Raw genomic sequence first — 18,496 nt, 5'->3', positions numbered from 1 at the left:
GCTCATGCGTGAAGCAAGAAGACTCTCTCTCTCTCTCTCTCCTTCTCTTCGAAGGTGTGTGAGGTCTTGGGTCTGAGACCGTGAGGGAATTGATGCTGTGTTTTATAAGTGTTTTGCTTAGTGCTTGAAGCTTCCATCTTCATTGCACTAGCTAGTTATTGAAGGAACACAGAGAATTGTATTGTAAAATGTCTCCCTTGATGGGGGAAACCTATAATACAAAGCCTTTTGGAGGGGGGACCGGCTCCATGTGAATCCGGTCCTCAACTGTTGTTAATAGCTTAATTTCTCTCTCTTTTGAAGTATTGTTCATGCCTGTCTAACTAGGTGTTATGCTTTTCGTTGCTCTCTCCACCCAAGCACTCTTGTTATGCTCATTAGGAACCTATTCTAATGAAGTGCTCACTATATTCATGTTATTTTTCGCTACACACAAGTTACTAGGCCATTAAATGTTACAAATCTCACAAACATGTTCACTCTAATTCTCTAAATTCCGCTATTCTCAAAGTTCATAGGCCATTTCCATCACACTTAAACTCTTCTACATCCACATTCTCAACATTTTTTGCTTGGGCCATAATTTGCATGAGAGAAGAATCAAAAACCACATTGCTCCGAATACATCAACTCAAAGCTTGGTTGTGTATGCACTTTTTTATCTCTCTTACATCATGACTCACGGTGTCAGACTTCTCCTCTTTCGGTACATTGTAATGATCCACTTTGTTAATGAATGCGCTCCTTCAAAGAATTCAAGTCCACAAGAGAACGTTTATATTTTTTGACTTCCTCTTCAAATTGCATTGGATGCGTTATTTGGATTTCAAGTATCTTCTTGATATGTTTATTTTCAACAACAAGAACTCTTAGCATGCTAGTGTCTATTACAAGTGTCTGTAAGTCCTCACTTTGCTTGTTTACAGTCTCTTGCAAGGACACAAACATATAATAATCACGAATTTTGATATCATCCTTATGAAAATTTGGATGAATTTTCACAATGGTTGTGGACCTTCTCGAAGAATAAGAACCTTTGCGAGTGTTTAAATACATTGTATGCAAAATAAGAGATGAGAGTTAGCTTCTCCAAACCTATTCACTTTATAAATGTTGTTGTAGTAAAGCTTCCCATTGCTCAAATTTTTTAAGTTCTTACATCAGTGTGTAGATGCTATTATGCTCTTCAATTAAGACTATAAATCACCCACATGAGAGTTTGGATGAAGATGTTATGATCAAGGATGTGGAGGCGGGTTCATAGGGGTGGCTGCCCTGATAGCCGATGTAATTATGATCCTCGGAGGTTGACATGGCTTAACATGAGCATGGCAAAACCTGGTAATTTTATGGGCTGCTCAATATAATTCACTCACAATTGTGAGTTTTGCTTTAAAAAAGAAAAAAAGAAAAAAAAAGATGTTATGATCAAAATAGTGAAATATTGTCTACTAAGTTAAAAAAAGGTTTTGTGTGTGTGTGTGTGTGTGTGAGAGAGAGAGAGAGAGAGAGAGAAAATCGTGGCAATGAGGGTGTGTGCGTGGTAGAGAAGGAGAGAGCATCTTTTTGGGAACTTTCTCTTCAAATGTCTAATAATGCTTGTTGTGACATGCTCACCAAAAAATGCGTTCGTATATCGTGCAACCTGTAACAAGATGCTACCTTCCTATCTACTATGAAGATATACCCTCTCACCGTCAATAGTGACTTCAGAATACAGCTTTGTTGAAGAGAAGGTGAACCATGCGAGCATCTCTAGCAGTTGGGTAAAGAGTCCTCTTGGTATATTAAAGATTGACGAAAGAGAGCTCCCCCTTAATTAAGCCCCTGTAGGTACTTGTCACAACTACACCCCATAGCACCAGACCAATTGGCTTGGAAACTGACAAGTAGTGGCCAAGTTTTTCGATTAGGAGTGTCTTTCAACGATTGCAACGTGCGGAGGTGAAAGTAATCTCCATCTTCATATTGCATACTCTCTCCATCTTCATTTGATTAGGTGGAATCTCACAAGATTCCATCTCCCAACTTCATTTGATAGGAAAGCACGACACAACATCCACAACTAAAAAGAATAGCGTATGGAGGTCGATCCTAAGGCCTTACATTGCGAACGCATCAACTGGCTTAAGCCAGTGCGCCATAAAGTCTGTGCTGCCACCCAAACGATGCACAAAAAAGAAAAACAGTCCCTGCCTTGCACTGGACCTGCGTGCATCGAGACTTTCACCACTTGCTCGCGGTTGTTTGTACTCCCCTCCCTCCTTTTTCTTTTGCTTTGTCTAAGACACGTAGTTGCTCCCATCACATTATGGACATGCTCGTCTGTCGCGCTGCCCCTCATGCTCCCTTCCTTTCCCTTTCGTGCTTCTCTAGGCTTGCTTCTTCTTCCCCCCCCCCCCCCCCCCCCCCCCCCCCGCTTTTGCCATCACATGATGGACATGCTCGTCTTTCGCCGCCCCCCATGCCCCCTTCCTTTCGCTTTCGTGCGTCTCCAAGCTTGCTTCTTCTCTCTCTCTCTCTCTCTCTCTCTCTTCCCCCCCCCCCCCCCTTCCCTCTTTCCTTATTATTTTCTTGTAGCTTTCCAAGAGCACCTTCATAGATTCCCATCAATACAAATGCTCTAAAATCGTATTCTCCGATACACCAACTAGCAGAGTGATCACTTTGGAATAGGTGGGTTCACAAGGTGATCACATCTTAATTGGGATTAACACGAGGATCACTTGGCGATCAATTGATGTTCACAACGAGTTTACATGGGTTTCACTTCAACTGAAATCACATGGTGATTACTTAGGGATTAATCCGTGTCAGATGGCGCAAAACCAATCTACCACCCCCAATTAATAGGGGCCATTGATCGCACATGATAGAGGGGTGTCAAATAATCACTAGAATGTGAGCATGTAATTTACGTTTATTGACTTGTCACACACACGTTACGTTAAACCCATTCCTAATAGAGAACCGCGAATTACTTTGGTTTCCCGCTCTTTCTCTCTCTTCCCCTCTCTCTCTCTCTCTCTCTCTCTCTCTCTCACACAGGAGCTATGGAGACCCGCCCGACTCATGCTTGCTCTTCTCCTATCTCGTCTGTAGATACGCTTCCTATGTCTGGTTCCGCGAGAGCGGGCATGGTCCTTGCCGCGTCAGAGAAGCTGGCGCAGAAAGCAGAGGCGCAGTTACTTCATCTTTTCCAGGTACGCACGTTTGCTCGGTGGAAATCAGAGAGTGCATGTAGAAGCATTGATCACGTGAAGGCTGGGCTTCTCTGTTGCAGGTGGAGTTCAATGGGCTGGGCGAGCAAACAAGGTGCGCTGCTTTCCGCCTGTTTAAAGAAACGAATCATCACATAGAGTCATGTAGGGGTGCCTTTGGATCCGGAAATGTACGCTTCTAAGCTTATTGCAGGCTCTGCAAACGCCTGTATAACAGCGTTTTTTAATGAAACAAACATCTAATTGACGCAGGAGGAGGGCTTTGTCAAGTGCTGGATTGCAAGCATTGTCTACTGCGCCTTCAAACTTGCTAGGCACTCTGATGGTGGCGTAGGAGGTTTTACGCTCTCTAAGCTTCTAGACTCTCTTGACTCTCAGTAAGCGTAAATGCCCTCTACCCTCTCTGCGTTCTATCTGTACCTGGTGGTGCTTGAGCTTATTCCTTCAATGGGTCTTCATCTACAGAGTTTTAGACTTTTTCAAGGAGCTGACCTGTTTTTTGCAAAAGGCAGACTCTGTTTTAAGATCTATGTATGGCGATGCATACATTGAGTTCCAAAAGGTACATCAGTGTCAATAACCCCTGTTTCTTCTCAGTGCCCATTGGTTTATTGTGCTGTCATTCTCATACCCGTGTGTGCATGTTTTGGGCCTGCACAGCACTTGCAACAATTACAAGCTAACTTTGTACACCTGGCAGCGCTTTATGAGTAAGCTCGTCTCAATCTAGACTTTGAGCCCGGTAAGTCATTCCCCTGTAGTAACTACTAACAGTGGTGCTTTTGCAGCAATTATGAGAAGAATTTTTTGATGTTCTTTGCACCGAGCGAAAAGTTATTGGAAGCAATCAATGTAGGTGGCTATTCAGAAAAATATGTCTACCTGAAGTTCGGCTGGATGCTCTTTCTCTCGCTCCGCATGCACTGTCCTGAACAGTTTGTAGATTTGATGACTTGTGCCAATGGTCTCATTGCAGTGTTTGTAAGTATCTGATATTTTATCTTTTAGTTCTGCGAACGAAATTGTATGTAGCAGACGACGTTATCTTGCATTTGGAGAGGTGTTGTAAACTTCCATGTTATTAGCTTTCAAGTTTTCTGTGTTGCTTATGATAAGAGTGAAAAACAGCTCTTTCAGTCTCTCTGTATTTTTTTGCTAGCACACGAGCAGACCTGCTGGTTAAGAATTACGTTGTTGGCTGTTAGTCAGATAGTATGTCCCAAGCTTTGACGCTTGTGTGCCTCACATGAGAGGTGCCTCTTTGTCACAGTACGAAGCCATTGCTGCATTTTATTTCCAGCTTTGATGCTACTGATGTGTTTACCACCTTATTTTCATTCAAGGGCTCATTGGGTCCAGTTAGCTTGACGTCAACAGGCGGTTGAGTTCTTACTTCACTTTGCGACTCCTTTGGTTCAATCAGAGGGCATGCTTGCCTATCTTGGGTGGCAGCACTGGCCTCATCCATCTGCTATTGATATGTGCGGGTAAGATGTTAAAACGGGCTCTCCTCATTAGTGCTCATCTCCTGGTGCTGACTTGGACCAGTTACTGTGGGTACCCTAATGGCCTGTGCCAATGAAAACTTTGGCACCGCCAATTGCGTAATTGCTGAATGGGACAATCAATAGATAGCTGTGCTATGATGTCCGGCTACGAGTATTGTGAGACGAAACACCTGTGACCACTAATATTAATTTTCTCTGTCAAGTAATTTCGAAAGTAGGATCATATTCCTTCTAGATGTGACTCTAGCTTAGTGATTCCATAAAGACTCATTTCATCACCTCCTCATGTTGAGTTTGTATGATGGACACTATTCGATTGGGACAATTTTTGAGGGCATGTTCGGCTTTGCTCTTGGAATCTTGAGCATCTCATTTTATGCTAGCACCAACGTATTTTGTGCTAGCATGAATGAGTGTCAATGGCTGAGAACCTGATCGTGTTTTTTTTCCTCATATTGTAACCATACAATGGCCTCAGTTTCCCTGTGGCTGACTTGATAAGCATTATTTCAGTCATATTCCTCCAAGCTGTCTCTTAGCAGTGAGTGTTCCCTTCGGTTGCAAGATAAAGAGGTTCACTCTTGTGCTTGGTGAAGGTTACGGTCTTATTTGGAAAGAACTGACTCACATTCTGGGTTGTAAACTTTTAGGTTATCATGATTATTCATGTGCCTGCACGCTTGAGGAAAGTTGCATTAGAAGACAGGGCAACTTATGGTAAGAAGGAAGAGCTGCTTGCTTCTATTGGAGACTATGGCTCTTGCCACCTGAAACTTGTCTAGATGACACTCACTTTTTGTTTCAGCTGTCTGCAGCTGCAAGGGTATCAATATCTTATCATCTCTTTGCCATCTGTATGATGCATCAGCAGAGGATGTGAAGAATATGCTGGCCAAAATTCACTCTGTACTTGAGTCACTTGTTGAGGCCAATCAGACATCCAGTCTGCTAAGTGATGAATCGGAACAAACTGCAGGAATGGATACAGGTGGTAGCAAATTTTCACATCAATACGAGTGGTCCTGGTTCACATGTTGAGTTACTTTCTTCAGTAATGCAAAGATTCATAATCCTTTCTTGTTTCCAATGTGGTCTTGTCAGAGGGACTGTCATATTTTCAGGGCCTCATGAAGGTCGAGGCAATCATTTTCTACACACAAATTCTTGAAAAGAAGTACACAGAAGCGTATTTTAAGCAAGGGGGAATTGATGAGCGCTCCTTTCTTCCAGACAAGGGAATTGGCAGTGCATGTGCAGCTCAAATTTGCTCGTCAAATAGTGCTAAGGCAAGTCTTTTCCCGTCTCTTTTAAATCAGCTTGTACTGACCAGAGAGGAATTTTGGCTAATGGCACGTTCGATTCATGCGCAGAGGAAGTATGATATGATGTCCTCCCCATCCAAGCCCTTGGCCTTGAAGGCTCGTGCTGCAACTGAATGTGGTACTCCCCCTCCGTCAGCAACAAGACCGGCCAGTAGTAAGATGCCTCCGCCAACACCTGTTTCTGTCAGTATGTCTACAGCAAAGTGGTTACGCTCGGTTATTGCTCCTCTATCAGCAGAACCGGCTCAAGCACTGCTTGCACATTTCAGATCTTGTAATGAAAACATGTTGAAAGAGGTCACAAATAGAGCTCACACGCTACTTGACTTGGTCTTCTGTGTCAGCGAAATCAAGGGTGCTGCAGATGGAGATGTAAACACAATCTCAGTTCTGAGCTGCGGTTGGACTTCCCAACGAAGGTTGGAAGCACTAAAGTTGTATTTTAAAGTTCTGGGTGCCATGTGTGAAGCAGAAGCTCAAAGGGTTAATAATAGGAACCTCTCATCCCTCCTTTCTAATGAAAGGTTTCATCGATGTATGCTGGCTTGCTCTGTGGAGGTGGTTGTCGCAACATACTCCACTGTTTCAATAGCTTTTCCAGCAGTGCTGGACAGAATGGGCATCACTGCCTTTGACCTTAACAAGGTTATTGAGAGCTTCGTCAGGCACGAGGAAACTTTGCCCAGGGAACTGAAGAGACACCTGAACACTGTTGAAGAAAGGCTTCTTGAAAGCCTAGCATGGGCCAAGGGCTCCTCCATGTACAATTCTCTCATAGTTGCAAAGCCACATCTGAAGTCTCAAGTCTGTCAGCAGGGACTGCTAGCCTATCCTATGCCATCACTGGAATGTCTAAAGAGCCAATATGAGGGTTCCCTTCAGAAATATCCGCTGGATACAACAGCTCGATGTGCATTAGGTTTGACCGTTTCTCACTGTCTTTGAGTGGTTTATCGGACTTTGGCCGTAGTCGGCATTTGCGTGCCAGTTTGACCAAACAAAAGCATGGCAAAGGTTTTGATAGTGTTTTTGTGCAGAGGATTTGCAGGCAATGTTGCTGCCTTCTACTTCTTCAGTTGCTTCTAGAAAGGAAGATGCTCCCGTGGCTCCCATCGTCTTACCATCAATGCAAGATAGGCCATCTGCATTCTCTGCGGTTACTCCAACCAAAGCTTCTGTACAGCGTCCCTTGCATGCTGTCTTTGCCAGGTAGCGTAGGTTTACATGTTTGTGTGGGGATCTGTAATGTTTTTGCTCAGGCAAGCCTACCTGGTCTTCTCATGAACATGCGATTTTTCCAGCCCACAAAAGCAGGTAGCAACATCCGCCGGGGAGGAGACATCGATCTGTATTTTCTTCCAAAAAGTGATGTTCTCTGAGCAAGTCAGGTGATTGCACTCTCAAAAGCTTTGAACAGCCTGCTTAAGCTCCTTGTGTGCCATTACAGGTTCTCAAGCTTGCTGCAATCAGGATCAAGCTGATTTGCGGACTGCTTAAGCGACCCAGCCAGCTCATGGAGGATATTTACAAGCTTTTTCAGCGCCTTCTTCACGAGGAGACTCATCTCTTTTTTAGTAGGCACATAGATCAAATTGTTCTTTGCAGTCTATTTGGAGTCTGCAAGGTTTGTACATTGTCACATTCAGGTGATCGTATGTTTTTTGACACCTAGTGAATCGGTGAATGGCCTTGGCTTGACAGGTCCAAAAGATCAAATTGACCTTTAAGGAGATTGTCCAGAGCTACAGGCAGCTGCCCCAACAAAAACCTCATGTTTTTAGAGCCGTTCTTCTGACACCAAGAGAGGTATGCTACATTTGCTTCATGATGGTCTGGGAGTATGACACAGATTGCTAAGCATGTCTAGGGAAGGTACCAAGATAGGTTCTGGTTTTGCTGCTCGTTAGGTAGTAGTATGTTTATCTGCAATTGTGACAAAAACTCTCTCTCTCTCTCTCTCTCTCTCTCTCTCTCTCTCTCTGTCTCTCACACACACACACAGACACTGACCCACAGACATATATATGTATACATACAAGAGCACTGACGAGAACCGATTATAAAGAGACGGTGGCTTGAGCTGTATAACTAAGTGGGTTAACCTGCCTGAGAGATTGCTTGAAACCTTTGTGGCTCTTATCTCTCGCTTTCACTCAAAAAATATCGATATCAGCCATAATGAATCATTCTCTAGTTGAAAATGTATGGGATCTTCTGCTTGAGTGTCAGTTCCCAGTAATATTTTGTTAGGGCTTGCAAGAGCTCAAGACCTCATAGACAAGGTAGTGCTTTGTTTTAATGTGGACAGGGAGGACCAGTAACAGGGGATATTATTCAGTTCTATAATGACGTTTTCATTCCTTCGGCAAAAAGCTATCTAATCGAACTAGGCACACAAATCGTTTCTAACAGTACTAGAAACGATGAACTTGAAAGGCCTGAAGGTAAATTTGTGAATGCAGTATTGGACTGCATGTCAATATATTGACTGAAAATTTCCCCCACTGAAAATCTCAGGTATTATGTCAGTGTCTTCACCTTTCCGATCTCTCCCAGATGCATCACCAAGAAAGGTGTCAGCAAGCCACAATGTATATGTTTCACCTTTGAAAACATCAAGGGTATGTGTCTACTCGCTTACATGGTGTTGTGAGTGTCCATTTACAGATGAATTTTATCCTCAAAGGTTTATTCCTGCAGGTTTTATCCCCCCACTCCCGACGGTTATATGCCTGTGTAGGAGAGAGCACCCATGCATACCAGAGTCCTTCTAAAGACTTAACAGACATTAACAGAAAACTCAATGGCAGGTTTGAGAACAGTGGTTGATTGTCAATATCATGCTGTCTTGGATTTGACCCACCGACCCACATACTATTTGAAGGAGGAAAGCCCCTGATATTTAGATGCCATTTGTATTGACAGGCGACAAGGAAGATTAGATTTCAGCGATGTAGTGCTGGTGGGCAACCCATTTAGTGCTGGGGATGCATTGTCTAACAAAAAAGATTCAAGAAATTGAGCACGAAATCGCCTTCAAAAACCAGCCGCAGGCCGACCGCACTATACTCTGCTCTCTCAAGAATTTGTGCTACCAGAGGATGGTTGCCTGTTTACTGGTGAAGAGAACCAATTCAACAGATTCTTCACCAACCAACTTTATTCCTGCCCAATTGTTTTGCAGGTAGGATTCCTATATGTACAGTTCAGCCCAGCTTGTATGGGTAGTCATATATACCACTTGCTCGCCTCGCCGTGCCCTGTACATATGAGTGAAGTTTCCCCTTAGTCCAAGTGTTAGTGTTATGTTGGTGAAAGGGGCCCTTGTACCATAAAACATTTATCCCTGAGAACAGAAGGCTTTGAGTAGTCCTCCATTTACAGAGGTGCAAAACAGAGCCGCTTCCTTTCGTCCATTTCCAGATGCCGTTCTGTCGGCCTCATTCCAGAAATTAGTGTACAGCTACATTTCCATTTTTTGCCGCGCGCGCGCGCACGTGTGTGTGTGTGTGTGAGAGAGAGAGAGAGAGAGAGAGAGTAGCTCTTGGAAGTTGGATCTACGCCTTCCCAATCATACTCAATTCTAAGTCACTTCAGGGAAGGGGTCCCATTGATGCTGCAAAATTTATAATGCTTTCTTTAAGAGCATATCTCCTCTTTTTGGCCTCCGTAGGGCTTCTTGGTGCATCTTTGGAAATTGGGAGCCATTGTGGACCATTGGATAATTCTTTTCGAGAAGTGCCCACATGGCAAGCTGTTGATGACAAACTTTCTTTTTTACCAATTTTTTGTGGGAGGGGATTAAACATTATCTTATGTAGGCTTGCATTTGATTATGGCCTCAATGCCTCTTTAAAGAGAGGCATTTTCATCCTTTTTTTCACCTCGCTCTTTCGCCTCGTTTTCTCAATTTCTTGCAATTCGTTGTAGTGTGTGGCCTCTCACCATCCGAATTGTCGCCATCACATTAGATTTGATGACCTTTCTTTTCACTTTAATGTTTTTATAAGGCTCCTCTACCATAGCCTTGATAGGTCCACTCATTTCTCTGTTCATGTAGGAGATAAAAATTGTTATCACAAAATCTTATGCTTGTCATAACATTTAATTTAATGGAAAAAAGGGATTCTTTCTCGTTGGTTGCATGCAAGTAGTGCTAGGAAAAAGTCACATTCTCAACCATACACGATTCCGGTTAGTGCGCCCATAGTAGTGTCGAGGATGGCAATGCCCAATGGACGCAGTGGATGAGTTGTACCCCCCCTCTGAGGAACTCCATCATCTTCTTCGATCTCTGGGTTGCTCTCCCCTTTCTCTTCTAATGAGCACCTCTCTTTTCATCCTCTCCCCCCCTCTTCCCCTAGAAAATAGGGGAGGGAGGAACATGGAGTTGCAGAATGTTTTGCTAAACGGGCTTGTCACGCCTGTTTTACAGAAGGAGTGAACCCTAACCCTAAAGCTCTGCCGTATTATGCCTCTAATCCTCTATTTCGCCCGGCGCCCAAATAAGCGATTGCAATGTCTGTGCACAACTATTTGCCATCAAACGCTCTCCTATTGTCAAGCTTTCATACTAGTGGAATGCAAGAAATGTTGAATGTCCCTATTCAAGCTCAACAGTCCTATGCCAATGTCTTGGCTAGCAAACTAACTACTCATGCTTTGGGGGGGATCCAATCAGCTCAGGGAGCTGATCATCCTCAGGGCTATCTCTCTGCTCTAGGCACCTCAGGTAATATTCCCTCAGTCCACCATAGTAACAGTCTTGTTATGCCTAATTTGAGAGAGAAGAACCTGAATGAATACGAGACCCGGTGAGGCTATTGTTAACTATACTAACTTCCCTATTGAGGATAATGGAGTAGAGGATTTTCATCCTCCTCCAGCTGAGTTTACCTTTGATCAAGGTAATCCTAAGAACACGGAGGAAGAAACTTTCAAAGACTCTATCGAAGGGTTGGTTATTCCTACTTAGGAGTTAAAAACAATGGCATTAGCAATTGCAAGAGAGAGTGGTCATAGGGCTTTGCCATGGTACAAGGCCTTCTCTGGAAACTCTAAAAACTTGGATCACATAGCAATGGGAAAACAGAAACATCAGGGTATCGCAAGTGCAATACTCGCCCAACAATTATTATCTGTTCTTCTTTGTAGACGCTAATGTTGCTCTTCAAGTAGTAGGGCATGGGCAATGGTTGATTAGGAATACCCCCCTTTCGGTCTTCAACTGGTACCTTGGATTCAATCCTAGAGGCCCCAAACCTACCAAGGTCTCCATATGGGTCGATTTTTCGGACCTGCTAGTGGAGTTATATCCCTGGCTAAAATCCATTGGCTCTTGTGTAGGAAAGGTCCTAGGCCAGAGATCAAGGGGTGGCATTAACCCCAAGTGGGATCCCCAATTGCTTTTAGAAATAGATCTGAATTCTGACTTGAAAAGCCAGGTGCCAGTTAATGACTTAGATGGAAATCACACACGAACCTCCCCAATGCTTGCTTTCATTGCTTGAAACAAGGGCATTTCATTAAAGACTGCCCAGATCTCAAACCTCCTCCTCAAGATGAGGGTACTGAGGTCAACAATGATGGGTTTCAACAGGTTCATAAGAGAAATGTAGCTAAAATCAACAAAAACAATAAATCCCCCCACTCAAGGAACAAGAACAATTTTCACCCTTTGTTAGTTGATGTTTTTGACCCTTTTGATTATGATGTTGATATCTTAAACAGGAAAACTTCTAATGATGTTAGTGATCCCATAGAGTTGAATGAGGATTGGTAGGAAAAGCAAGATCCCATGAAGAAATCGGAGCAAGGAGACTCAAGTCAAAAGGCTAATTCTTCTCAGTCAAGAAGGCCCAACAGTCCTGAAGATAAGACAAGGGGAATTTCATCTTCAACATCATCAGATTCTGAAGAAGAATCCATCCCTAGTTCTCAAATCCCTTCTTATAAGAAAGCCCAAAACTTTGAAATAGGGGATCAAGAGAAATCCTTCAAGGAAGAACTTGAGGAACAGGATGCTACAACAAAGGCCATGCTTGATACTTCCCCAGTACCCTCGGTGGACATTATAATGACACAGGCAAAAGAAGAGGCTCTTCCCCAACCCTCAAGCTAAATCTAAGAGGAAAAAAGAAGCTTCCAAGGATCCTAATAGGGCCTCTGTCTCCTTGGCCAAACCTTTGAAGAATATCAAAAAATGAAAGTCCCACAGATAAAAGGGTTCACCCTAAAGTGCAAGGGCTTCACTGACCCCATTAGGGCTCATTGTATAAAACAATGGTTAAAGGACGCGAATGTCAACCCCCTGTTTATATGTCTTCAAGAGCTGAAGATAGCTGGTCAGGCTCTCCATTCCAACCTTCTTGGATTGGATCAAGTTTTACTTGGTTTTCCACATATCATTCAGGGGGAAAAGGTGGAGCTGCAATAGGCATAGCTGATCAATACAATCATTTAGTAACAGATGTTCAAAAAGCTTCTAACAATTGTTGGATTGTTGTTACCCTTAATGGTCCCTTTAATTTTACTATTGTCTCAGTCTATGCGCCTAATGCCATCTCTGACAGGACATTAGCTTGGCAACAAGTCACAAATCTCCCCAAGCCTTGTATTCTTCTAGGAGACTTTAATATGGTAGAAAGCATTGAAGTCAGGTGGAATCAACTTGGACAAAAGCAGGCATGGGATGTTATGGTTCAGAGTCAAAGCTTACTGGATATTTCACAGGCAACAGGATTTACATGGACAAACAAACAACAAGGTACCTGTTATAGGGCAGCTAGGTTGGACAGACTCTATCTGAATACTATTCTGATTCATGATTTTTGGCATATAAACTATTGGCTGGATAAATCTTTGCTCCTATCTGATCATGCTCCTATGATTTTTGAACTACCTAAAGAGGCCTGTATGTATAAATCAGGGTGGCCGCATATAGACCAATCCTTGTTAAAGATTGGCAGTGTCAAGAAAAAAGTTAAGGATGCTTTTGAATCTGCCTTTTCCTCTCATGCATCAACCTTTAAAGCATGGAATCTGGCAGTCAAGGACACCCAAAAGATTATGACCGAGTTCAAAAAAAGGGCTAGGGCTATAAGATCTAGCAGAAGTTAGAGACATCTCTGACCTAGAGAGAAACACTTTACCCAATAGCCCTCCTCCCCCTGCTTTAGTTGAATTAAAAGACCAGCTTAGGAGGGAAGAGCTTTTAGTTGCTAAGGAGTCTCTTGTATGGACCAGGGAGCATTGGGCTGGAAAACTTGATACTCCTGATAAGGGAATGTTTAACCTCCTTAAAAAGAAGAAAGTCAAGGATTTTATTCCTTATTTAAAGGATAAGAATGATACTATTGTGTCTTCTCACAAAGACAACTTGGATGTGGCTAAAGAATACTTTTCTAGTATTTTTTCAGCTCCTCCCAAAAGGGGGGTTGGTATTACAGTAGCAAGATCCAGAATAGCTCTATCAAGAAAGAAAATGGTCAAACCATCTGTTGCAAAGCTGCTGGACCAGCCCCTCTCAGTGGGGGAGTTGAAGGACTCTATTGATGCTCTAAAAACAGGAAAATTCCCAGGCTTGGATGGCTTACCTAACGAGTTGTATCAGGAGTATCAAGACTTTCTGCTACCCTTACTTGTGCTGGTTTGGAAGGAGGCAGTTGAAATAGGAGCTCTTCCCTCTTCTATTAATTCTGGTGTCATTAAATTAATTCACAAAAGGGGGGAGAGAGAGAGAGGACCTGGGTAACTGGAGACCTATTACTTGTTTGACCTCTGTTTATAAGATCTTTGCCCTAGCCCTTTCTAGAAGATTGAGACCTATCATGCACGACATTATTTTGCCTGAACAAAAAGGGTTTATCAAGGGGAGATATATACTTGACGCCATCATCACTCTTTGGGAGGGTATTGATTATGCAATGGAATTTGATCAAATTTTTATTTTCTTCAAAATAGACTTTGACAAAGCCTATGATAGAATTGAATGGGACTTTATTTTTCAGTCCTTGTTTGATATAGGATTTGGTAGAATGTTCATTAGATTCATTCAAATTCTTTTTGGGAATGCTCTTGCTAGAGTGTCTAAAAATGGAGAACTCACTGACCAGTTCCCTCTCAGAAGGTCAATTAGACAGGGCTGCCCAATAGCCCCAATGCTTTATGCTATATGCTCAGATGCTTTGGGTTGGTTGGTTTCATAAGAAATGGATAAAGGTAGGCTGAAGGGTATTTCAATTCCAGGTACTAACAAAGGTTTATGTCTCCAACAGTTTGCAGACAATACTAATTCTCTCTTTGAGAATAATGAAGATGCTGTTAAAGCTTTTTGGGACTATCTGGATACTTTTTGTCTTGCAAGTGGATCTTTTATCAACCATTCTAAAACAGGGTTCAGGACTTCAGATGGGAACACACCTCGAGTCATTATTGATGCAGGCTGCTCACAGATCCACATGGGTCAGATTTTCAGATTATTGGGAATCCCAATGGGCTTTGGAGTCACTTTCAAGCAGAGATGGAAGTGGGTATTGAATAAGGTTAAGATAAAGATGTCTAGATGGCATAACTACCATTCTGCTCTCCCAAGTAGGGATTTTGTGCTCAATCATTACATTATGCCCTCTCTAATCTATTTTTTGGCCTGTTGGCAACCTGCTAACTACTTAATGTAGAAGGTCATTGCTTTATATAGAGCTTTTCTTTGGGGGGGCATCACCCTAGGATTCCAAAGGTTTCTTGGGACACCTGTTGTCTACCTAAGGAGAAAGGTGGTATTGGCCTTATGGACATCAAAAGGATGGCTGGTAAATGGATCCTCAGGTGTGTGAACTCGGATGATTAATGGGCACTACTTTTGAAAAGAAACATCTCTAAATTCAAGCTTAAAGATTACAAAGCTTGGAATAACCTCTCATTGAGGGATATTATCTTATCTCAAAGGCTGATAGTGCCACCAGGATCCAAGCTGACGTGCACCTTTTGGAATGCATGGCAAGAGCTGAAGGGAAGCTGGTCACCTCCAGCCAAGTTAGCAACTAATCACTTCTTCTTTTTGCAGGACTCACCCTGGCTTGGCTTCTTCTCTGGAAAAACCAGCTCCTCTTTGTCGAGGAGAGCTCATAGATGCTTTAAAGCAGGTATAAAATCTTGGAATGACTTGTTTCAGGGACACTGTATTATGACAACTGAAATCATTCAAACCAGCTACAACCTGAGTAGGAAAGATGCAGAATGGTGCTTCCAAAAGCTCCAGCTTACTTTGTCAAAGTATTTCTTCCCTCCAACCAGGAACAAGTAGCTATCTAACCTAGCAAATGTAGCATCATGTATTTTTCAACACTACAGGCTTAAAGTTGGTGTAGAAGAGGACCTAAAGAAGAGGCTTAATAACAAATGGCACCTCCAGTGGGGCTCAAAACAATGGACCTACAGATTTCTATGTCTTTGGGCATTTCCTCAAGCCACCAAGCAGTCTTTCCTTATGTGGCTGATTCTACATCAAGGGGTGTGGTGTGGTAAGAGGGCACTCAGGGTCCAAATCAGTGACAGGATCTGCATAAGGTGTAGGAAATCGGTGGAAGACATCCCACATCTCTTCTTCAACTATGGAGACAACCAATTCCTGATCTCCAAGCTCCAAAGATGTATAATGAGATGTAGGAGTCAGCCTCTGGTCGCCAAGGATTTGCTATTGGGTACTTGTAAAGGTTTGGACATAACTCTGTGGAACATATGGAGAGGGAACATCTTATGGTTCATCTGGGTCAATAGATGCTCTGCATTCTTTCAGTCTACTGCTCCCTCTCTGTATCAGGGTTTTTATGATTTAAAACACTCAGCCGACAAGCTATGTAGGGAAGTTACTGAGGTACTAAACCCCCATATGAGTTTCTCTAGTTTACAAAGGTCTGTCAGATGGCAACAATGGAGAACCAAACTGCCCAAGTTCTATTCAGACTCTAGATTTAAGATGTCTGCAGCCTTGTAAAGTTTTTTTTCATGAGGGGCTACCCTCCCCCTTCCTGAGGGTCTCTGTTTTTTTTTCATGAGGGGCTACCCTCCCCCTTCCTGAGGGTCTCTGTTTGTAATTTTTGAGTTTTGCATTAATTCAAGTTCACACAATTTTCAAAAAAAAAAAAAACCATACACAATTTCTTGTTATGATTTTTCCATGAGAAAAAGTTGAAAGTTTGAGCTAATTTTTACTAATATTTTTTAAATCTAGGTGATTTTTTTTTTCTTGCTCCAAGTAGGCAATCATTGACACTATTGTGAGTTGAGACACTTTTCTCAAACACTACATGTAAGGATGTTGTTTGATTGAAATTTCACAGGGTTGAAACTAAGCAAAAATTTTCCTTTTTCTCTTGCTCTAAACAAGCGAGCGACACGATAGTCAATTGAGACACATTTTTCTCAAACACTAAATGTAAGGATGTTAGATTGAAACTTCGAAGGACTTGGTTGTGAGTTGTCATAAAATCTAATATCTAAACATCCCAAATGATTTTCTTATATTAAACCGATCATTTAGTGTGGGAGAATAAATGGGAACAAGGGTTAAGATATAGACATGTGCTTATGGATCTATCTCAACACGGGCCCAAGGTTAAAGGGACTCAAATGAGAGATGGTCTATCACAGAGCAAGGCTAACCAATGGAGCATAAGACCTTAGGGTTAGCTTCATTGAAGTCCTCCAATAGTTAGTGGAAAAGTCCTTTGACCTTAAGCTAGGTTTGAGCTTGAGGTGGGAACCCAGCCAAAGTTTGAGGTGCTTGTCATGCTTGATGGCTAAGGTGCTTGAGGTTCTTGATGACTCAGGTGCTTGAGATGCTTGAGATGCTAGGGTTGTACTTGAGGTGAGAACCCAACCCAAGCTTGAAGTGCTTAAGGGCCAAGCTTGTGGTGGAAACTGGGCCCACCTTCTCCAAGAAAGTAGAGGTAGAGAGCTTACACCAACACTCTTGGCTATGGAGTGCAAACCCATTCAAGAGCCATGTTTCAATGCTTAAGCTTGCCATCTTCTCCATCTTCATTACTATACTATTATGTACGCTAGCAAGAAGAGTGATGATAAGTGAGGAACTAATTCTTTCTCCTATGAAATGTTTCTTCTTTCTCTTCCCTACCCTCATTCCCTGCTAGCTCTCTCCACCTTCGAAGGTGTTTGAGGTCTTGGGACCGAGGCTTGTTAAAGCTTTCCACAAAGTTTATGTTATGCTTGTAATGCATGAAGTTTTCCATCTTCATTGCATCACCTAGGTCACAAGGAACACAAGGATTGTATTGTAACAAGTCTCTCAATGGGAGAAATCATAATACAAATGCCTATCGGAGGGGGGACTGGCTCCACATAAATCCGGTCCTCAACTATTTTCATGTTCTCTAAATTCTCTCTCTTGCAAAAGTATTGTTCATGCCAAGTTAACTAATTGCCATGTCTATGTTGTTATCTTCAATTATGTTCACCCGCTATGCTCACAAAGTAATCTCTCAAAAGTACTCTCATTAATTTCCGCTACTCTCAAGTTAATCGGCCAATTCCATTACACGAGTTCTACGTTTTCAATGTAGGAAGAGAAGCTCTTTCATGTAACGATCTCATTTATCAAGGATATGACTGTGAGTTATTTTTCCAAGAAAGAATGCAAGCTGATACTTGCTTCCTGTAATTGACATGTGCTGTCATTCTTTAGTCTACTAGTGTTTATTACTTTTGAAGGTCTGCATATAAGTACTAAAGATGGTGCATTCATTGCAACTTAACTATTGCCTTTTCGAGGCCACTATGAATATATCACCTTGTTTTAGCCATTATTTTTAATACTTTCATAATAGATTGTAATCTAAATTGTTCGTTCTTACACTTGTTTTCATAAGTCATGATTTTGTTGTGACAACAAACTTTTTTAAATGCTAGTCACTTCTGCTTTTTCTCTCACAAAGAAGCCTCTCATTATTAAATTCATCTCAATAACCTTTTGTAGATCATAATGAACTTTCACCTTCTCAGTACTTTACTATCCTATTTCATGAGCTTGAAAAAAATAAAGAGGTAGTGGATTAATTTTGCACATAATAGTACACATCCTAAGAGAGCCTATTGCTTTTGACATTTGGTCTCTTGGTCAAGCTTACTCTTTCAATCGAGTAGTCTATGCTATCATTCTTTTGTTTGAGAGAAATATATAGAGTTTGAGAGAGAAAATTCTGCATAGATAAGAGGATTAGAATGATATGGAGTGGATCCTTTCTCCCTGAAGAATTTTGTATTATCTTTTTCCAGAAGAGAAGCTTGTAATTATGTGATGGTTTTTCCAAAGACAACTATTCTTCTTTGATGTAGAGCGATCATTAGCTCTCCATGTAGCTCACTTTTGAAGGATCAACCTTCTAATCCAACGCTTTGAACCACTCTTCCAAGCCAACAAGCGTAT

The 18,496-nt window shown here is 42.2% G+C and overlaps 1 protein-coding gene across 1 annotated transcript; it reads left to right on the top strand.

Moving 5' to 3' along the window:
* The first annotated feature begins 2,982 nt into the window (after positions 1-2,982).
* Positions 2,983-9,717, top strand: LOC147417433 (retinoblastoma-related protein-like). Its single transcript, XM_086506878.1, has 18 exons — positions 2,983-3,203; positions 3,284-3,391; positions 3,474-3,598; positions 3,687-3,783; positions 3,882-3,931; positions 4,010-4,202; positions 5,380-5,446; positions 5,535-5,717; positions 5,831-6,015; positions 6,100-6,970; positions 7,089-7,260; positions 7,353-7,416; positions 7,499-7,675; positions 7,753-7,857; positions 8,360-8,495; positions 8,569-8,672; positions 8,752-8,861; positions 8,977-9,717. Exons 1-18 carry the CDS (start codon positions 3,054-3,056, stop codon positions 9,071-9,073), a joined length of 2,994 nt encoding a protein of 997 aa, XP_086363004.1. The 5' UTR covers positions 2,983-3,053; the 3' UTR covers positions 9,074-9,717.
* The last annotated feature ends 8,779 nt before the right edge of the window (positions 9,718-18,496 follow it).

The sequence above is a fragment of the Adiantum capillus-veneris genome, chromosome 30, assembly GCF_014529385.1.
Source record: "Adiantum capillus-veneris isolate H3 chromosome 30, ASM1452938v2, whole genome shotgun sequence".
Lineage (NCBI taxonomy): Eukaryota > Viridiplantae > Streptophyta > Polypodiopsida > Polypodiales > Pteridaceae > Adiantum > Adiantum capillus-veneris.
This window is presented reverse-complemented; position numbering and strand designations above follow the sequence as displayed.